This window comes from Aaosphaeria arxii (assembly GCF_010015735.1).
Source record: "Aaosphaeria arxii CBS 175.79 unplaced genomic scaffold BU24scaffold_13, whole genome shotgun sequence".
NCBI lineage: Eukaryota > Fungi > Ascomycota > Dothideomycetes > Pleosporales > Aaosphaeria > Aaosphaeria arxii.
Window position 1 is genome coordinate 707588 of NW_022983486.1, and position 20241 is coordinate 727828.

Genomic DNA, 20241 nt, shown 5'->3' on the forward strand with positions numbered 1-20241 from the left:
CCATCTCGCCCCATCTCCTCGTCCGAAGCCCAGACACCCACTTGACTCCAGACATCAACCGTAGCTCCAAGCTAATGAGTCGCACACACCCGCATTCAACTGCATCTCTTTGACGGGAAAACCTCGTATACCTCTCAACTTCGCATGCCCCCGGAAGAATACCTGCTCTCCGTCGCATGCGCGCTAAGCTGTATACCGGGGGCGATCGTCACTAAGCGAAGAGGGGGTCGGTGGCAGCTCGGTGTGGTTTTAACCCGGTGACGGGAATCCCTGTTAACCCCATGGGGAATGTCATAATTGACGATCGCAATTGTGTGGGGAGGGAAACCAGGCTCAGGGTACGGGGGGAGATGTGAGGGTCGTGGTGGAGGAGGGTTTAAGTACCATGGGTAGGTACCTACGCAGAGGTACTTTCGGCTCGACAACTTTGTTGCACAGCAAGAGGAAAGCTAAGTTATGGGCAACATGTCGAAATGCGTCGTGCTACGGCTGGCGGCTTGCCTGGCTGTCTTTTCTGCTGAGGTTGATGCGTATGGCAAGATTGATAGGTTAGTGGATGTTGATGTGTACTTCAGGGACGTACTGATTGTAGCATGCGTAGACGTCACATTGTTTCCAAGCACAACATTGTTCGCACACACCTAATTGACAATGAGACGACGCCGTTACAGGTGGGAAATGGCAATTTCGCTTTCAATGTCGATAACACGGGAATGCAAACATTTCTTCCCTTCAATACTTTGTCAAGTTGGGCGTGGCACAATGACTCGTTGCCTGCGAACGGGTAAGCTGCTCTGTCACGAGTATCACGCGGGATACGATTTCTGATATAGAGCAGAGAACTCCCTTCAGATTACCATGGCGTCCCTCGCCTGACATACGGTCGCAACGTCTCCTACGACATCCCCGACCCGAACCTCAAGGAGGCCACGCAATGGCTGATCAGCAATCCCAACCGAATCAACCTGGGTCGCATCGGCCTCAAATACAAAGGCCAGACACTATCCGGCGATCTGATCACCGACCCTGAGCAGGAGCTAGACCTCTGGAATGGAGTCATCACCTCAAAGTTCAAGGTCGATGGCAAGAAGGTGACTGTCGTCACCCAGGGAGATTTCAGCGAAGATGCCGTCGCTTTCTCCATCGAGTCGGATCTCGTCAAGGCTGGTAGCTTGGAGGTGGAACTCGATTTCCCGTTCCCGCCAATCCATTCTACGAAGTACAAGTACGAGGTATGTAGAACTTGCGATGATACGCCCATGGTAAGGGCAAAGTGCTGACTACGAATAGGTGTTTGCTGGCGTGTATGACTTCCCATTGAACCACACAACCACACTGGAAGAGCAAGGCAAGACCAAGGAAGTCGCACACATCCAGCACGTCTTGCAAGAGACCAGCTACTACGCCAACTTGCGCTGGGAGCACAAGTCTCCCTTGAGCCTGACCCGCAACGAGCGCCCTGGATCGGACAAGATCACAGCGCATAGATACACTCTGCGACCCGCCGACTCCAAGAAGACGAAGTCCTTGTCGTTCACGGCACACTTTGCGCCTGCCAGCGCCGTTCCCAGCTCGCCCGATGACATCCAGAAGCGAAACCAGAAGGAGTGGAACAGCTACTGGAAAGACGGCGGATTTGTCGATCTTACGCATTCGTCCAACCCCAATGCGACGGAGCTGCAGAGACGTATTGTTCTCTCGCAGTACCACGTTAGGGTCAACAGTGCTGCCAAGGGGCAGTCTCCACAGGAAAGCGGGTTGATGAACAATGGTTGGTACGGGAAATTCCACATGGAGATGTTGGTGTGGCATAACGCACACTGGGTCACTTGGGGAAGAAAGCAGCACTTCGACAACATCTTCCCTGAGTTGTACGAGACCCTTTTGCCATCTTCTTTTGCCCGCGCGAAGGAGATGGGTTGGGAGGGCGCAAGGTGGCCGAAGATGACAGAGCTGAGCACGGGAGTGAGCTCGCCAGGTGACATCAACGCTGTGTTGTTGTGGCAGCAGGTGAGTTCTCCAGATAATTGGAATAGTGTTGGAGTCAAAAAGCTAAAAGTGGACGACTACAGCCGCATCCTATGTACTTGGCCCAGCTGGCGTATCAAGCCACTCCGACCCGGGAAACTTTGCAGCGCTGGGACAAGGTTTTGACGGCTACTGCCGATTACATGGCGTCTTACCCAGGCTGGAATGAGACGACTGGATCTTACCAGCTCGGTCCTCCGTAAGTTGTACCAACACAATAACAAACTTGCGTACTGACGGTTGTACAGTTCTTATGGTGTCACAGAGAACACTCCTCCTCTTTCCACCAAGAACCTTGCTTACGAGGTAAGACAGATTCCACACTCTGTTCAAAAACTGTGAACTAACCAAACCTGCAAGATTGCATACTGGCGATACGGCCTAGGTGTCGCTCGCGAATGGAAAGCCAAATTGAACCAACCAGTTCCCAAGCAATGGACGACCGTCGCAGAGAAGCTCGACCTACCTCCCCAGGTCGATGGGATGTACGCAACATACGAAGGACTGAACAGCTCCTGGTGGAGCGACCCCAAGCTCACTGGCGATCCCCGCAGCTTGATCATGATGCAGGGCATACTTCCCGATACTCCGGCTGTGGACAAGGATGTCGCGCTCAAGACCGCAGACAAGGTATGGCAAGTCTGGACGGACGACAAGATCCGCGGATGGGGACGACCGGTCCTGGCTATCAATAGTGCGAGGATTGGTAACCCCAAGCGGGCTATCTACCACTTAACCGCGTACGACTACTGGAAGTTCGATGATGCTGGTTTTGCTATTCGTGGTGGTGACGGAGGTACTCCCCCACCTTTCATGCCTGGAAATGCAGGCTTCCTATACGCAGGTGAGTTTTTGAATATTTCTAATCTTGTTTATAGGATTTTGAAGGGGTAGAAACTAATTTGAGGAATAGTGGCATATATGGCAGCTGGTTGGCAGGGCTCACACGGGAATGCACCAGGATTTCCGGACGACGGGACCTGGGATGTCAGACATGAAGGTCTAAGACAGGCACCTTAGATGGCCACAGGAGTATAAACATCTCCAAAAAAAGTCAAGAGTTTTTAAAGACTTCCCAATCCTTTCCGAATGTTATGATTCGCAGACACGTGATGACTTTCGAAATTCGAAATACATTGATAGAGGTCACGTGAACAAACCTCCACAACCTCCGGCGCTGATGTCAAATCTACGTAATGATCGAATCTAGAATGCGAAAATGCTCGAGTTGGTGTTAGCGATAAAAGAATTTTAACGAAAGAGCCATCTAAGAAAGATGAACGCGCTGGACAGTTTTAAAAGTCACAGGTCTTCCTCGCCAGGGTTGTTGAGAATCGCCTCTCATTAACCCTTGCCACCGCAACAAAGTCACAGTCACACAGTACATGTACATTGTACACTATTGTCAAGGATTCAGCCATAAGTAAGACCCTTTAAGGTATGTATAGTGAACTTACATAGCTATCTCGCATGTGATAAGAAGTCTAAAGGCTTTTCCGAAAAGGGACAAGAAGATCAGACGGGTCAATTGGCCGTCCACCCACCTGATTTTAATCCGCCGTCTATCATTTCGCACACTTTCGCTATTATTGTTTGTGCGAGGGGAGGAAGTCATTTACCCCACGCATACCCAGAAGACCGTCCGACACATTCCGACAATCGACAAAGTCAACCAAAGCGACATCACCAAAGGCGCAAGCCAGGAACCAACGACCCGTTCAATCGGAGAATTCTTATTTCCTGGACTAGAGGCGATAGTTGACAAACTACCGATCCCTGTTGTAGAGTGAGAGGGTGGAGTAGTGGGTGACACCCGGAGAGCCCGATCAAGGATCGGCAACGACAACGTGCAAAAGTGAACTCAGAAGGGGAAGAAAAAAGGAATACCGGCATGATGGGGCTGCTAGACCTTCCACTTGAGGTCATCGATGAGATCATTTCTCTTACGCTCCCCGTGGGCATAGAGAGCTTTGCCCTCTCTTGTAAGGCTATTAATGCTCGTGCCGGACCCCAGATCAAGCGCCACAACGCGTACAAGCGACGTTGGAGGCACGCTCTTATTGTCGGCAATCCCCAGGTATCTGCACTCCGCGCAATCGCTGAGATTGCAGACGACTCTCTTGCTGCCGAATATGTTGAATCACTGCACCTTCGCGTGCCTAATACCGTCATGGCCGCCCATGGCGGCGGTGCCAATATCCAACAACCACACGCTCAGTATCAACCACAACCCCTCCAAGCCAACTCTCAAGAAGGCGCAACGTCGCCGCTCGTCCAACTCGAGGCAGCGAGCATGCAAAAAGTAGCTGCATTGGTGGCCGCCTCGGCCATTGACCAGCAACTTCGTATCGATCCCTCTGAGTGGTGGGAGGCTATCGAGAACGAATCTACCAGTGAACCAATGTCCCCAACGGAGTATTCGTACGAGGACTCTCTGTTCACTACGGTTGCGCTCATCGACCACTTACCAAACCTGAACACACTACAGCTCTCCCCCGCCTGGAGTGACTTCCAGCCTCTCCAGGATGCACACCAAGAGCAGACCCAGAAGCTAGGAGCGATTCTAGATGCTCTCGTAGAGAATGCTAATCGCTATCCTGACTCCAACATTCCGCTATCCAGGTTGCATACTATCCTTCCTTTCATGTCCGAGGGTTACGAGGAGCGCGCCGGTCTCCAAACATTGCTTCCTTTCCTTGAGCTCACTGGTCTGAAGGAGCTGTTTCTCATTAGCTGCCTGGCCGTTGATGATAACTATACGGGGATCCCTTTCAGATGGCGCAGCCCCGACGCGGTATCGTCTCTCACAAGAATGGAGTTAGCTTATTGCTGTATGGATGCGGACGGGCTCTCTCAGCTGGTGTCGCACACTCCTCAATTACAGGTTTTCAGGTATTCGCACCAGACGAAATGGCATGGCTGCCAGCACGACTGGAATCCCGGAACTTTTGTGGAGGTCCTCGCAAGATATTGCGGAAAGACACTCAAAGATCTTGCCATCACCATTGATGATCTTTTTGGTGAAATTGAAAATGGCGCCTCTTCTTTCCTTTCTCTCCCGCACCTGGTCTATCTCGAGGTGGACGTCCTCATATTCTGCGGACCACCCGTGGAAAGTGGACAAAGGCGTGGTATGGCCGGGTCGCCGCCCACGGGCCAGAAACCTTGGGCACCCATAGATATCCCCTGCATAGGTTCTATGCTCCCTGACAATGTTGTAGAGGTTCAGATAAACACCGACTTCCCAGAGCCAGATGAGTCCGCACTGCGCGCTTTGCTGAAGAACATCAGGACACAGAGACAGGAGAGACTGAAGAAGCTTGAGACGGTTGTTATACGTCAACAAGACGCGAACTCAGGCCAGGTGCTGGCAGATGAGTCAGGTGTGGTACTGGACGTCTTCGATGTAGAGGGTGCCCCAAGGTCGATGATGCCAAACTGGAAACGGCAATTCGAGCAACGGGTTGGCGGAATACATTTCACATAACCCTATTCGTGATGCGGTGTCATCCGCCAAGTTGAAACCCAGTGCGTCCCTGTCCATGGTCCGATAGCCAAGGGGCCGTCATCGTGGTTGCCTAAGTATATCTTGTATCCATTACGGCTCGTCCGTGTATCTCACATCTCCCCCCAAAGTACACAGAAACATAGTTCTTGCTTTCTACCACAATTGTATCGTTACTCTCTGTCTCGACATTTTGTATCCTTGCAACCTATATCCACGACACCAGTCTCCAGAAGAGACCCCGTAATCCAAGCACAAACCATTGTGTCCGTTCCTTCCTACTCGGGGTTGCTCTGCAAAACTTGAGGGCAACGCTCTTGTCCTGTACTTGCCTCTTGAGCACGGGTGGGTCTCGTATGACGTGGTTCGTATTCGAATGCGGTACGAATTGGAAAGAGGTAGGGCCGTGGGGGACAATTGGCGATGAACAAAGATGTTATTCGCAATACCTGTATCGTGTCAGTAATGGAACGCCGTCATAGCCTAGCAGCACTGAAACGGTTCGACTCTTGGACCAAGGATATAGGAGATTCCTAAGATCCGATACCATCTGCCCATACGCACCTTCTTCTGCTTTCCACGATTGACAGACCACTTCTTCGGGATTCCAAGTGGAAGCACCGTACTCCGTTCGACCAACGCTATCTCAAAGGACTCGCCAAGGGGTCCATCCTATGGTGCAAGATGGAAACAGTACGCTGCCATCCTCCTTGGACATGAAGACCCTCTCGCTAGTTTCAACTTCTCGCATGTGGTTGAAGCTTGATCGTCATGGATGCTACTTGCAAAAGTAGGTGGGGCAAAGCGCCTAGTGCTTGATCGTTCGTCCGAAGGTGACCTGAGAAGTCAGTCGCTCAACAGAGACTCTGAACGTTGTGTCTCGGTATGAGTGTATCATTGTGTTTCTGTTGACATTCTCTGGAGCCCCTTTGTATGGATATACAACGGCGTATTGCTCATTGTTTGATGTTCTCGTTTTGTGGATCCTAGTATCGACAAGTATGGCGATCACTATGACGGACCATGACGCAGCTAGCCGTGCATCTTGGTGTTTGTAAGGCGATGCAACATGTTTAGAGTACCCCACAACATCGATGCCCGCCGAGAAAGAGAAAATTCCGTTCCAGGGATTCCAGAAAATGGCGAAATCTGGTAGGCGGATGCGAAAGCCGAAGTGAATGGGCATCTATCCCATCAATGTACACGGTTACGTGTGGCGGGTTCGGTAGTCTATGCCATCCAATCAGACGCCAGCGACTACAACAACACCATACCCGTTCTCGAATTTCAAGCATGGCCAGGGGACACACAGGATTCCTGCCCACATCCTTTTCTGGCTTTCCAACTCATGGGAAAGTGAGGCACCGAGGTTGAAGAAGTTCTAGAGCCGCATTCACAGATCTCGTCCTGATTAGTCTCTACATCTAAGGCCCGAATACTTGTTATTCCTTGATCTACTACTGGGCCAGAAGTGGCTGAACGTAAACCTGTCCCTCCGCGGTCCGTCGCCTCTGCTTCTTCTCTCTGGTTGCTCACGACCCGATGCTTCGGCATGTATGAAATTTCGACAGCAAGTTTAGGCACTTAAAACCGCCCAGCGCATATTCTCGAATCCCTCTTCTGTTACTGCACTCAGACCCATACTATGTCGGAGCAAAGCCCCGCGGGCCCATCTACGACGACAGACAATGGCAGCAAGGTTGCAATCCCGCGATTGAGTTCTTTTGTGAAGCCTTCCAAAGAGGACAGGCGCACGACAGTGGCCTGTACGGCATGCCGAAAGCACAAGATTCGGTGCAGTGGCGACTATCCTCAGTGCCAAAGTTGTCACAGCGCTGGCAGAGACTGTGTATATATGTACACACGGAGAGACCGGCTGAAGATGTAAGTAAAGTTCTTTCTTCAATCTGTACCAAAGCGGGTGGTCAATCAGACCACGTTTCATGATGCCATCCTCTTGGTGGGATGCCACACTAGCTTTATACTACCCAACTGCTTGATATTGGCGATTTTGAACACAAAATCCATGGCGGGGTTCGTCCCAATGTGGGCTTGGCTGATAGTTCAAAGGGTCACCCAGCAGAATGCCATGATGACTGATCTGCTTCGAGATCTACGGGTTCGAACAAATCCTGAAGACACAGCAAGGATAGATCAGGCACTGCATTCAGTCGAGCAGTCGATGTCAAGAAACGTCTATCAGCAACCGGCATCTTCTTATTTCGATGGTGCACAAGGATTGGACGAACGCTCCAGCGAAGCAGCCTCAGATACACAGAGTCCCACGACTCAGACGTTCATGGCCGACCCTTACATGGATGCTGATCAGAGTGCCTGGGCCAATCTTGCCTTGGGACTTGAACGACCTGCCACGGAGCCAGCCCCCGAAAGGCCTCCACTGCCTGGACTCAACCACCCGCACCCTTTGAGCACATCGGTCCTTCCGGACGAAATCGGGCAACATGATCCTGAAGACATGGACTTCTTCAACTTCTTCGATCCTCAAGGCCCCGTCTAACCGTGAAAGACAGGGATACCGTACACTAGGTACCAATGGCTTTTTCGATCGATTTATCATGTTATATCATAACACGAATCCTTTCGCAGCTGGCTTAGCGCATAGAACATAAATAGACTTAATGTCACAAAATTCATTTCCGTATACGCCCCACATCATCAACCTCTAATCAGTCTTCTTAACCCCGCGATTTGGGCAGACGTCTGCTATGCGCAGCGCCCGCCTAGTGATCGTCCACCTTCAAACAGGGTTTAGGCGGCCTAATGTTCACCTCATCATCCTGGCGTTCCTTTGCATGTCTGATCAACGGCTCGTCCCAAACGTCAGGACACGTCCGAAAGTGGTCCTCGATCTCATCTATCCATCCCTATCACTCGTCCTTGGCCTCATAAAGTCGCAGCCCTGCTTTCCCATTATTGATCCTTGATTGCTTGCCTCCGATAGATTCGCTCACATGACTACAGCCTTCTTGTTCTAGGCGCTCGGGTTTGATTGGTGTTGATATGCCGATTGTTAGTAATAGTTGAACGACAGATAAAAGGCGGATAGATCCACGACAGCTTCTATAATGTTTTCTACATGGCTTCAATCGACTGGGCAAGTGCTCAGTAGTAGAGAAGATCTAGAATGTATTTGACGGCTGCTCCATCCCAAGGTTTTAGATGATTTTGGGGATTCGTGCTTGGAGCTACAGCATGAGACTTGTGCCTCATGGAGGCATGTATTTTATGAGACAGTTTGTTTTGCCCACGCTCGCCAGTTGCAGCCCGCTTGTCAAGCGCTGTAAAGTCAAAGTCTTGGTTTTCTAGGAGATTATAGGTATCTGAACTACACTGCCATTGGTTTCTTCCTGCTTCCGTCCCTGTGAGCTCGCGAATCGATAGGGCGTTCGACAATCACATAGAACAACTGGGAGTCAAAGTACATCAAAGCATGGAAGTTTGATAGTTGCTACTTATTGACACATCAAACTACAGAGAGGCTGTCTCAATGTTCTACACCTTGATCAAAAGTGCCGCCATAATTGCGCCGTTTGGCAGAATAACTTGTTCGGGTTAGGGTGCTTTGCCTCTGATGCATATCCGAACTTCACTTCATCTTGATATTTCCAAACTGAACGGCGCTATTGGCTCTCAGATATCTATCATTACTGAAGTTTCCAGTCCAGAATCACACCAGGGATTCCATAATCATGAGCGTAGCTAGGGCATTCCGTCTATCCAATTGACGGAAGAGCCGCAAAACTCACGGCAGCCTGCGTGCAGCAGTCTATCAATACAGTGACTTACTTCAAATCCAAACTCTTTTGCAAATCAAAATTCTCACGTGTAGAACGCTTTGCCGCAATTAGAAGTGAGCTCTGTTACACCGTCTATCCCTGTAATCCCACCCAGTCCCGCTATCAATTTCACTTTTCCAGCTACCTTTACCTTGCAAACTTCAATCCACGTGAGAATATGCCAAACTCACCTGTGCCAACTTCACCTTAGAACCAGTCAGCTCTCGGTCCCAGGCAGCGGCCGCTCCCAGAGGGACCCACTATATAAAGGACCATTTCCCTCCCTGCCAACCTTCCCTCGCCGTCAAACTCCATCCCACTCGAGTTGCCAAAATCTTTCCTCCACCACCCAAAAGCAACACCACCACCACTCTCCGTCAAAGCCAGTAGGTATCCTCACTATCAAAAGCTTCTTCTCTATAAGCGACCGTGATTCCTAAACACAAACAGGAACTACTGGCCAACACCGCCAAACTGTGGTCCTCACTGCAGCCACTGGAGCGCTTTCCCTCGCCAGAGGACGACTTCGAGCAAGACTTCGTGCAGCGAAGCCAGAGGTCTCGATCTCCATCTGCCCTCGCTCCGGTAAATGAGAAAACGCAAGACCTCACTTGTGACCCACGATACTGATGACCGTCCAGCCCACCATGAGCGAGACCGCGGCGTCCCCCAACGACGTCCGCGCCTCTGAGCCGCACCAGTCGCCTACTCCTCAGCAGGGGTTTGTCCCTCAATCAAGTGATATTGGTCGCCAGGAAGCGGGCGCCAATCTGCAAGCTCTCTCGGCTGAGCTTCTTGCCTCCACCACGGACGTGATGGAGCAAGACCTCGACCGGGATGGCGAGCACGAGTCTGACAATCTCTCCGTAAGTCACGATCTGCACGATCAGTACGCCGGCCAGGACAATGAGGCCGGCCAGCTTCACCTTGACTCCGTGGGAGAGACCTACTTCCCACACCCCAACATGGACAGTCTTCCCGAGCTTCAAGACACCAGCTTCGGGGACTATGCCCATGGCGACTACAACAACATCATCATGCAAGGTAATTTCCACCACACCCCCCTCTCCCCCCAGCCTGCTGCCACAGGCGCTGCCATTGCCCCCATGAACATCCGCCACAAGCCCGGCCCCAAGGCCACGCGCCCCGCACCCACGATGAAAAACGACATCATCGTCAAGCGCGACCTGGTCAAGAAGATCGAGCGCATCTGGGGGCCGGGCTTCATCAAGAAGTTCATCCCGCGCTGTCACCGGCCCCTCGTGAAGCGCAAGCCAGGTCTCTCGCGCGCGATCCCCCGCCGCGACGAGTCGAACCCCATGAAGTGGCACCCGTCGGTGCTCAAGTGCATCCTCCGCGTCGCGGGCATCACGAACGACAAGGCGTTGTTGAAGAAGCACATGGCGAACGTCGTCAAGCATCGCATCCGCCACACCGGCAACAAGAAGCCGCAGCTCGTCACTACGGACTTCGATGTCATTGAGGACATGCTGGTGCGCAAGTGGGCGCTCAAGGACTCGTTCGAGGTGAGGTATAAGCACCTGCTCATCGACCGCCCGGCCAGCGACGCGCAGCCGGTCAACGAGTCGAATCTCAAGGCGTACTTCAACCATCTGTTCGGCAAGGGCGACAACGATGACGACGAGGGAGCCGGGGAGGATGACGACGACATGGACGTCGACGAGGACAATGACGGCGATGGAGAAGACGGTTTCGAAGACGACTTCGAAAACGAATTCGAGCTGTCCAACGACTACCAGACCGCCAGCGGCTACATGGACTCCGAGCCCTCTCCCCACGACACCGTCTCCCAGTCCCAGATGACAATCACCTCCCGCAACGGAAACCCAAACCGCAACATCAACAACGGCCTTGCTGCTCCTCACCACGGTCACGGCTCTCCCGCCCAGTCAAACATCTCTCGCAGCCCGTTCCCAGACTACCACGACGACTACGGCCAGCCCAGCCGCTCAACCATGCATAATCAAGCTCCCACCACCGCTCGCCGTCCAGGAGGCATGCTGGCTGATATGTTGACGACATCCCGCCGCGTCGCCCCAGGCCGTGGAAAAGGTACTTCCACCTCCCCTTCCCTCTCTCATCCAAACAATCAAACTAACCTCACACCCCTCCCCCCACAGAACCAACCACCACCGCCACCATGACACCCTCCCAACAACCCCCTTCCTACTCCCAAATCCAACACCAGACGCAGACCACCCGCCTTCCCCCCCTCCGCAACTCCTCAACCCCAGAAATCCCCCTCGCGCAAGTCCGCGCCAGAAATACCACCGCCACATCTACTCCCCTTACCAACCCCACTCCCACCCCCGCAGCAGCAGCGACCCAAGATGATGAAGATGAGGACGAAGCACTCCTCGTCGCACAGATTGCCCTAGCCGACGCGAACGCCCGGAAGGCCGAGGCCGAGGCCCGGAAGGCGGAGGCGGATACGAGGGGCGCGGAGCTGAGGATGAGGTTGTTGATGCGGAAGAAGGGTCGTCGCTGAGCTCGCTTTCGTCGTTCTCCGACACGGTTTTCTTTGAGTGGGGTGGGGTGGTGAGAGGAGAGGAGAGGAGAGGAGGGTTTTGACAGGATGAGGTCTCCTTTTCTTCCACACCGGATCGACTCGGCTCTACTCGAATATACCCGCACGACTTGAGGGTTTCAGGTTTTCAGCGTTGGTGGAGAGTGCTGGATTGGGAATCAGGTTTTTGATACGTGTGCTCTGCATGCGTACGTATCTGGTGGTTCTTGGGGGTTCAGGCATATATATTTATCACGATCAGCCCGCCCCGATATACATGGCGTGAGATGAGGTGGTCATGGATAGTGGGCACGCTTGAGATAGCACAAGCATAAGCATAAGTTTAAGCATAAGCACAGGTTTAAGCAAAAGCATAAGCATAAGCGTGCATTAAATAAATGGATTACATTAGATATATCATACTACAGGTTGATTGTGTTTTGATGGATGTGGTTGATGGGGTTTGAGGTGTCGAAGGTGTGGAAGTATTGGTAGTTAGTGCAGATTCATGAACGCAGACACGATGGAAGAACGACACGAACAAGATGAGTTGAAGAAGAATGGGTCTATTGCAAGTAGATAGATACATAGATAGATAGCGGTCTATTGGGAATACGTGCTCATGCTTAAATGCCCACAATCTTCTTCATCATCATCATCATCATCATCGATACATAGCTTAACATGACAATCTAGTACACCTCGAGCACGTATCTCTGCGCCTCCTTGAGTGTCTCAATCTCCCTCCTAGAGTCAATCTTCTTCGCGCCCTTTCCGTTCTTAGCCTGGTGCTCGACGGCAATGGCCTCCTGCAACACCTCGGTGACGTCGGGGACGGGCCACGTGGGACCGCAGAGGTAGAACGAGCCCTCCTCTTGGAGGTACGCCCTGCGGATGTCGGGCAGCGTCTGGCGCATGCGGTCCTGGATGTAGATCTTCTCGGGCTGGTCGCGGGAGAAGGCGCGGCCGAGCAGCGTGATGATGCCGGCGGCCTGGTAGGCCTCCCACTCCTCGCCGTAGAGGTACTCCTCGCGCTGGTGGCGCGACCCCATGTACAGGAGGACCTCGCCGATCTCGTGGCCCTGCTGCTTCTGGTACGCGCGCTCCTGGACGAAGGCGCGGAAGGGGGCGAGGCCCGTTCCGAGACCCGCCATGATGAGCGGGGCGGTGGTCTTCGGGGGGAGCTTCATGACGGACGGCTTGACGGAGACGGTGACGGGGGAGCCGATGGAGAGGCCGTTGAGGTAGCGGGTGGCTTGTCCGAAGCGGTCGCGGCCGTTGGGGTCGACCCAGTTGACGGTGACGATCAACAAGGAGACGGAGGTGGGGGTGACGTGCTGGGAGGAGGCGATCGAGTACTCGCGGCGCTTCATGGGGCTGACGATGCGGACGATGTCGTGGAAGGCGGGGTGGGCAGAGGGGTACTCGAGGAGAATGTCAGCGTAGGTGACGGTGTCGACCTCTGCGCGACGCTTGAACTCGACAGCGCCCTCGGGTCCGCCAAGTGCGAGGAGACTCAACTTCTCCTTCTCGTCGGTGGCGAAATCGGCAAGTGCCTCGTAGAAGCGCTTGGGGGGTCGTCCGAAGATGTCGATGTTCTGGACCAAAGACTGGTAGACGGTACGGTTGACGAACACGTTGGGGTCCTCCCTGGAAGGTACCTCGACGACCTCCTCAGCATTGAGGCCGTACCACTTGATGAACTGCTCGACCTCGCTCTTGTCGTTTTCAGCGTGGATGCCCAAGGCTTCTCCGATGGCATAAGTCAGGCCTGTGGTGCCAAGATCGAACTCGATGTGGAAGATGTTACGATCATATGTGGCAGGCGTCAGACGGCGGCGCTCCTTGACGGTAGCAACAACGGTCTTGACTCCAAGGTCAGGACGGAGCACATTCTCAGTGCCGAACGCTTCCTTGAAAGCCAGGCCCTTGGCAGCCACCTGCCACGATTTGAGCTCGGTGGGCGGCTCCTCTTCCTCAGTCTCAAAAGCGGTGAAGCTGTTGGCGTTGATGTCCGCAGGAAGTCGGAGGGGTTGGACGTCCTCTTGGACCTCGGCCCAGCTGATAGGAACCTCGAATTCGCGGAGAGCAGCACCAAGCTCACGTGCCAACTTCTCGAGAAGGTCGGGGCTGCCGTTGATGGCGGCGAGTTTGGACAAGCCAGAAGTGAAGAGATCCTCGCGAGCGACCTTGAGGAACGCCAACTGCGCAAGGTAGGCCTCGGCAGACGAATCCTCAGCAGCAGTCTCGGACAACTTAGGATCAAGGATGAAGAGCTCAACATCCTTGGTGACGATGGCCTTGCGTAGAGCTGGAGAGAGCCTCTTCTCAATGTCTTCGTCCTTGGCGCCTGGGAGCTGAACAATGATGGAGCTATCAGACTTGACGCCATTCAGGATGTCAAACTCATTCAAGAGCTTCTCATCACCGATGAAGGCGACATCAGCCTGATCAACAGAGAATGGGGCCTCAATTGTGTAATCGGCGTTGCGGATATCGGTGCGAATGACTCCACCTTGGACAAGATTGTCGTGGCCGGATCGCACAAACACATTCTTGGAGGAGTCGGAGGACAGGAGCTTACCAAGAACGACTGGCGCGCTGGCAGCAGAGGATCCGTCCAAGTTCCAGAAAGTGTACTGGCGGACATCGGCGGTGTTCAGGATGTCGACGTATGAGCGGACCTCCTCGGATTGTGTCCTCTCGCCGTAGGCCTGCTGGAAGACGTCCAAGATGTTGCTTGGAGTCCAGACTTGCTCACGAGAGTACTTGATGTCGGTGACTTCGACATTCCTGTCGAAAGCGAACTGGACGGCAGCAAGGACGTCGGAGTAGAGCCTGGAGAACTCGGAAGCGTCGAAAACAGCCGCTTCATCCTTGACCTGGCCGAGGACAGCAACGTTACGTGTGCTCTTAGGAAGAGCCTCAAGGAAGGCCTCCTCAACGAATGGACGGTAGACGCGGACATTGACAACGCCGAGCTTGTCACCGTCTTTGGCGAGGGCAGTGGCGACCTGAGCAGTCAAGGATGCCTCGATGGTACCGAAAACAACCAAGACGGTCTCGGGCTCCTCGTGGCCGTAGTAGTCGAAGAGCTTGTAATCCTCGCCAAGCTCGTCGTTGAAGGCTTGGAGCAAGCGGGCGACGCGGCCTGCGTTATCGGAGTGCTTCTTGTCAACCTCGGAGACGGCCTTGAGAACATCAGTGTAGATGTTGTGGAGCCTGGATTGGCTGATGGTGTCCACCAATCTTGCGGTCTCACGTCCCACGGTAATACCATCATATGTGTGGATGGTAGGGAGAACGCTTGAAAGGAGAGTGGCGAAGAGAGACATGTGCTGGGTCTCGAAAACGGAAGGACTGCAGACCAGACCCAAGCCTAGATCTTCGGCTAAGTTCAAGGAGGAGACATAGTCGGTGACAAGGCCGGCGGCAGAGCTGGCAGAGTAGTCGACGGCGGCGACATGAGCAACAAGGGGGTTTGCGACCGAGTAGAGGAGAGACAGCTGGTCCAAGGAAGGGCGGAGGTAGTCGAGAGTAGCGGAAGAGGCAACAATGGATTGAGGGATGTGTCGCTTCTTGAGATCGAAGTCCTTGGAGAAGATGTAGCCCAGGGCGATGGAACCAGCACCGGTCCTGGTCTCGAGGGAAGAAATGCCGGTCTGGTAGCCAGAAGCATTCTTCTCGCCGTTCTTTTGCCAATGCTTCAGAGCAACATCGAGGTCAAATGACTCTGCGGAATAGGCGAAGACCTTGTCAGAGAGACCATAAGCGACTTGCTGGACGAGGGTCTGTGCAGTCAGGTAGGTAGGTCCGGATATGGAGTCGAGGGAGATTTGCTGGCCAAAGGGAAGGCTGGAAGACTCCTGGACGAAGGTCTTTGGTGTTTTCTGATCCGGGGAAGAGGCGGACCCGGCAGAGTCAGTCAATTGGAAGTGCATGGTGGCGGTCTTCCTATGAGGGTCCAAGTCTGGGGAGAAAGACTTGGATTACTACTTCTTAATCGTGGAAGTAGAATAGTAGGATGTAGAGAGGAAGAGGAGAGGAGAGAGAGAGAGAGAGAATTGTGAAGGAGGGATCAGATATTATTTTCATTAATTATGTTTAGCCACCCACCACGGACAGACCCCAGGGGGAAAAGAAAATGTTTGTAAGATGGATGGCGACATCGGCACCCATAGAGAGAGACAAGCCGGGGGAGGGCCAGACACAGGAAGGGAATAAGGGAGACATGATTGGCCAATGAATGGGTGGGATTGATGAATCTACTGGTAAATTACTCGTAGTCAAGGTAGTTCTGATAATATAATCAACGGAAAACGCGTGAAAGACCCTCGACTCGACTCGTATCTTTTTTTTTGTTCGGATGATGATTGGGAGTTGACATGTGGATGGGTTTGTTCTAGCGTTGAGCACGCCATTTTGCGCCAAGTTATGAATGTCACGTGATATTCTAAACCCCCCACACAGTGACATCCCTCCGGCTTTCATTCGGCTGCGAATCTTCCCCAGAACTACTGATCTGTGCTTCCTGTTCATCTCATAATATAAATACACAACTATTGACTTCAGTGTTCTTCTACTGAGTCGCACTGATGGTTGTCGTTTTCAATCGCCTTACAAGTTGAGGTTAACATCGATTGACGCTACTGAACGTAACAAGACGGATGCGGCTCTGCAGGAAACCACTTCCGATTGTCTAACGATGGATGATTACATAAGATGTTCTAAAAGCTTTTTTGTTCAATGCGGGAGTCGGTTCGGACATGTGCTACTGATAGAAGTCAGTGAGATGATGGCTCGAAAAGATAATTGTAGAATATGCGATGCAGTCGTTCATTCTGATCTGCTATCATCTCTTCATAGTCCTTCTTGGAATTTGTGTTACCGGTGATCGACTTCCAATATCGGGAGCAGGTGCATGATTGCTGCTTGAACATGTTGAGAATACTGAGTTAGCGTTGCGGCTCTGGGTCGGAGCCGCGCCCTGTAATGCAAGCTGAACCACCCAATCACGCCGCCTACCTACTCTGTCCGACACATACGATACATAAAATACGCGACACTACTCAATCAGGGTCCTCCCCACCATATCAACCCCAACACAAGTCCACATCATCTCTACACACGACCAACCATGACCTTCGTTACGGTCGCTGCTGCGACCATTGCGAGCATCCCATTAGACTTTGGAGGCAATCTACAAAAGATCAAAGAGTACGTTGTTGCCATGCCTTTTCGTGCTCATATTGGATTTTTGCCGTTTTCTATCCGCCCCTCATCAGTCTTAAGATATCCCGCATCACCACTCGTGATACTGACTTACCAGATCCATTCGACTTGCCAAAGAAGCCGGCGCAACCCTTCGAACTGGTCCTGAGCTCGAGATTCCTGGTTATGGCTGTCTTGATCATTTTCACGGTGCGTTGGGGACCACCAATTTCTTCTGAGTCATGGTGTTGACGTGTATCAATCAATGTAGAGGGCGACACCTTTCTTCACAGCTTTGAAGTTCTTGCCCAAATAATAGCAGACCCAATATGCAAGGACATGCTCATCGACGTTGGTATGGGCGTCAGACACCGAAATGTCCGATATAATTGCCGCATCCTTTGCACATACAAGCATGTGTACTGCATTCGTCCCAAAATGGCACTCGCCAACGATGGTCTCTATCGGGAAGCACGCCACTTTACTGCTTGGGCAAAGAAACGAACCACCGAGGACTACCAGCTCGAAAGCGTGATTCGCGAGGTTACTGGTCAAGACTTTGTGCCTTTTGGTGATCAGATCCTCATTACTCGTGACACGGAGGTTGCTTGCGAAACTTGCGAAGAACTCTTCACGCCTTCTAATCCCTCTACCTACTCTGGTCTTGACGGAGCAGAGATCATTCTGAATTCCAGTGCATCTCATGCGGAATTGAGGAAGCTCAAGACGAGACTGGATTTGATCGCCAATTCAACTCGCAAGCTTGGCGGCCTTTATGTGTACGCCAACGCTACGGGAGTCGATGGTGATGCCCGTATATTGTTCGATGGCAGCAGTATGGTCATCTGCAATGGCACCGTTCTTGCGCAAGGATCGCAATTCTCTTTGGTAAGTTTCGCATGGGAAACTCCGAACGCACAAAAGCTAAGACAATCCCGTGTAGTCATCAGTGGAGGTCACCATTGCAACAGTCGATCTTGAGAAAGTGCGCAGTTTCCGTACTTCTGTCAGTCGCAATGTACAAGCCTCTCACCAACTCGAGTTTCCCCGTGTTCGAGCGGACGATCTGGTTCTGTCACGCTCCGCCGAGGAAATCTTCCTGTCCGACAAATTGGTCATTTCCCAACCCATCGACCTCAAGATCATGGATCCCATGGAGGAGATCCACTATGCTACCGGCGTTTGGCTATGGCAATACCTTTCCCGAACCAACTCTCCCGGCTACTTCCTTGCATTGAGCGGTGGATTGGACTCGTCTAGTGTTGCGCTCTTCGTCTACGGCATGGCGAAACTCGTCATCGCGTCCATCGAAGCAGGCGACGAAACAACATTGGCCGATCTCCGACGCATCACAGGCGAAAAGGACTTCAAACCCACCCAACCCCAGGAAATCATTTCCCGAATCCTCCACACCTGCTACATGGGCACCGTAAATTCCGGAGAAGACACAAGGTCGCGCGCAAAGAGACTCTCCGAGCGAATCGGCGGCTACCACTCCGACATCACGATCGACGAGGCCGTCACTGCGCACGAGGCCATCATCACCAAAGCACTCAACTTCAGCCCCAAGTATGGCGTCGAAGGTGGATCACCGGCTGAGAACCTCGCAAAGCAGAACATCCAGGCACGCAATCGCATGGTGGTCCAGTACGAGCTCGCGCAGCTCTCGACGACTGCACGAAAGACACCTCGCGCTGGCGCCGCACTCCTTGTCCTTGGATCAGGAAACGTGGACGAGAACTTGAGGGGATACTACACGAAGTACGACGCATCGTCAGCCGATATCTCTCCGCTGGGAAGTATATCAAAGAACGATGCTAAGTCCTTCCAAGCTTGGGCGCTCAAGGAATGGGACCTACCTATAATGGACGAATTCATCCATGCTACTCCCACGGCCGAGCTTCTGCCCTTGTCGGCTGGAGTGCAAGACGACGAGTCGCCCAATGAGATGGGCATGAGCTATAACGAGCTCTCCGTGTTCGGCATCCTGCGAAAGATTGACAAGCTTGGTCCGTGGTCTGCCTATCAACGACTGTTGGGAGACTGGAAGAACCGCCCAGGTTATGGCCCTGAGGAAATTGCCAACAAGGTCATCCGTAAGTGATACAACGTACATACAGATTAAGATCGATACATGTGCTAACCATCGATACAGTGTTCTACCAAAAGTACGCCATGAACCGCCACAAAGCCGTCATCATCACACCGAGCGTCCATCTCTCCGGCTATAACCCTGACGACAATCGCCACGATCTCCGACCGTTCCTGTACAACATCCACTGGCCCTGGCAATTCAACAAGATCCGAGAGAACGTGAAACTACTGAAGTCGAAACTCGCAGAGAAGGAGTCCAAGGATGGAGGCGTGGACTAATCGATCTTGTCGCCCCGCCCATCAAGCAAGATATTTGTGGCTACTAGGATGCGGTGTGTATATATGGTGCATAGCACAGACCGACTACAACAAGTCTAGAGAATAGATGAGTACATAACAATTCATCGCAGAAACACTACAACCACCCTCCTTCCCTTCTCTCTCTCGCCACATTTCAACCTGCGTTGACTGTCATCAACTAACCCACAATCGCAACCACCACTTCCGTACTATCGACCCAAACTAGATCAAGTACAAAACCAGACCTTCAAGAAACTTAGATCGGCGCCAGTGTTCTTTAATTTTAATCTTTTTATTCTTCTTTTTTTTTTGCGGTGGTATCCAAGTTCCAATATCTACAAAAACCGAAGATCCTTGATACCAATCCATCCTTCTCATAATCCCACTAATCAGGATAGTAAAGTGAAAAATAAACATAAAACGCCATCATCCCAATGCAATAACTCAAAATGCTGCTTATTATGCTTTTCAAATGCAACCACAAAGGAAAAAAATATCATACGTCCATTTAACCCTCGAGGAAGATCGCAACACGAATCAGTCATCCCAGCGCATACTGAGAATCAGGTCCGCGATCTCCCTCGCCTCAGCCTGCCTCGCAGCGTCGCGCGCGCGCTGCAGCTCGACGGGGATCGGAACCGGGATCGGGAAGGGATGCACCCGTTCACCTTCTAGGAGTCACAAGCCGGTCGTCTTGACGACCTCGGCGGCGAGGAAGGGGGTCGCGAGGACGGTGGTGCCGAAGGAGACGTAGCTGTTGGGGGGGACTTGCGTTAGCA

The 20241-nt window shown here is 52.5% G+C and overlaps 5 protein-coding genes across 5 annotated transcripts; 4 read left to right on the top strand and 1 right to left on the bottom strand.

Moving 5' to 3' along the window:
* Window positions 1-157: 157 nt before the first annotated feature.
* BU24DRAFT_455553 (uncharacterized protein) lies at window positions 158-3048 on the top strand (the record flags this gene model as incomplete). The annotated part of the gene is made up of 8 exons (XM_033531376.1): window positions 158-548; window positions 602-784; window positions 839-1232; window positions 1291-2010; window positions 2073-2227; window positions 2277-2334; window positions 2389-2872; window positions 2942-3048. The coding sequence occupies exons 1-8, from the start codon at window positions 457-459 to the stop codon at window positions 3046-3048; spliced, it is 2193 nt and encodes a 730-aa protein (XP_033377945.1). The 5' UTR covers window positions 158-456.
* Window positions 3049-3922: 874 nt separating this feature from the next.
* BU24DRAFT_357775 (uncharacterized protein) lies at window positions 3923-5515 on the top strand (the record flags this gene model as incomplete). The annotated part of the gene is made up of 2 exons (XM_033523969.1): window positions 3923-4245; window positions 4321-5515. 2 exons carry the CDS (start codon window positions 3923-3925, stop codon window positions 5513-5515), a joined length of 1518 nt encoding a protein of 505 aa, XP_033377946.1.
* Window positions 5516-6949: 1434 nt separating this feature from the next.
* BU24DRAFT_79233 (uncharacterized protein) lies at window positions 6950-8155 on the top strand. The gene is made up of 2 exons (XM_033534642.1): window positions 6950-7417; window positions 7604-8155. The coding sequence occupies exons 1-2, from the start codon at window positions 7179-7181 to the stop codon at window positions 8049-8051; spliced, it is 687 nt and encodes a 228-aa protein (XP_033377947.1). The 5' UTR covers window positions 6950-7178; the 3' UTR covers window positions 8052-8155.
* Window positions 8156-12418: 4263 nt separating this feature from the next.
* On the bottom strand, window positions 12419-16224 carry BU24DRAFT_428507 (sulfite reductase flavo protein component). The gene has a single exon (XM_033529498.1). The coding sequence runs from the start codon at window positions 15796-15798 to the stop codon at window positions 12550-12552; it is 3249 nt and encodes a 1082-aa protein (XP_033377948.1). The 5' UTR covers window positions 15799-16224; the 3' UTR covers window positions 12419-12549.
* Window positions 16225-16951: 727 nt separating this feature from the next.
* On the top strand, window positions 16952-19717 carry BU24DRAFT_79409 (glutamine-dependent NAD(+) synthetase with GAT domain-containing protein). The gene is made up of 5 exons (XM_033534643.1): window positions 16952-17074; window positions 17187-17278; window positions 17340-17956; window positions 18012-19164; window positions 19224-19717. The coding sequence occupies exons 1-5, from the start codon at window positions 16995-16997 to the stop codon at window positions 19439-19441; spliced, it is 2160 nt and encodes a 719-aa protein (XP_033377949.1). The 5' UTR covers window positions 16952-16994; the 3' UTR covers window positions 19442-19717.
* The last annotated feature ends 524 nt before the right edge of the window (window positions 19718-20241 follow it).

Excerpts from the sequence above, each read along its gene's own strand:
- BU24DRAFT_79233 (XM_033534642.1), top strand. The coding sequence starts at position 7,179 with ATGTCGGAGCAAAGCCCCGCGGGCCCATCTACGACGACAGACAATGGC. Across the intron at positions 7,418-7,603 it reads CGGAGAGACCGGCTGAAGAT|GGTCACCCAGCAGAATGCCA; the intron begins GTAAGTAAAGTT and ends GATAGTTCAAAG.
- BU24DRAFT_428507 (XM_033529498.1), bottom strand. The coding sequence starts at position 15,798 with ATGCACTTCCAATTGACTGACTCTGCCGGGTCCGCCTCTTCCCCGGAT.
- BU24DRAFT_79409 (XM_033534643.1), top strand. The coding sequence starts at position 16,995 with ATGACCTTCGTTACGGTCGCTGCTGCGACCATTGCGAGCATCCCATTA. Across the intron at positions 17,075-17,186 it reads AATCTACAAAAGATCAAAGA|ATCCATTCGACTTGCCAAAG; the intron begins GTACGTTGTTGC and ends CTGACTTACCAG. Across the intron at positions 17,957-18,011 it reads AAGGATCGCAATTCTCTTTG|TCATCAGTGGAGGTCACCAT; the intron begins GTAAGTTTCGCA and ends AATCCCGTGTAG.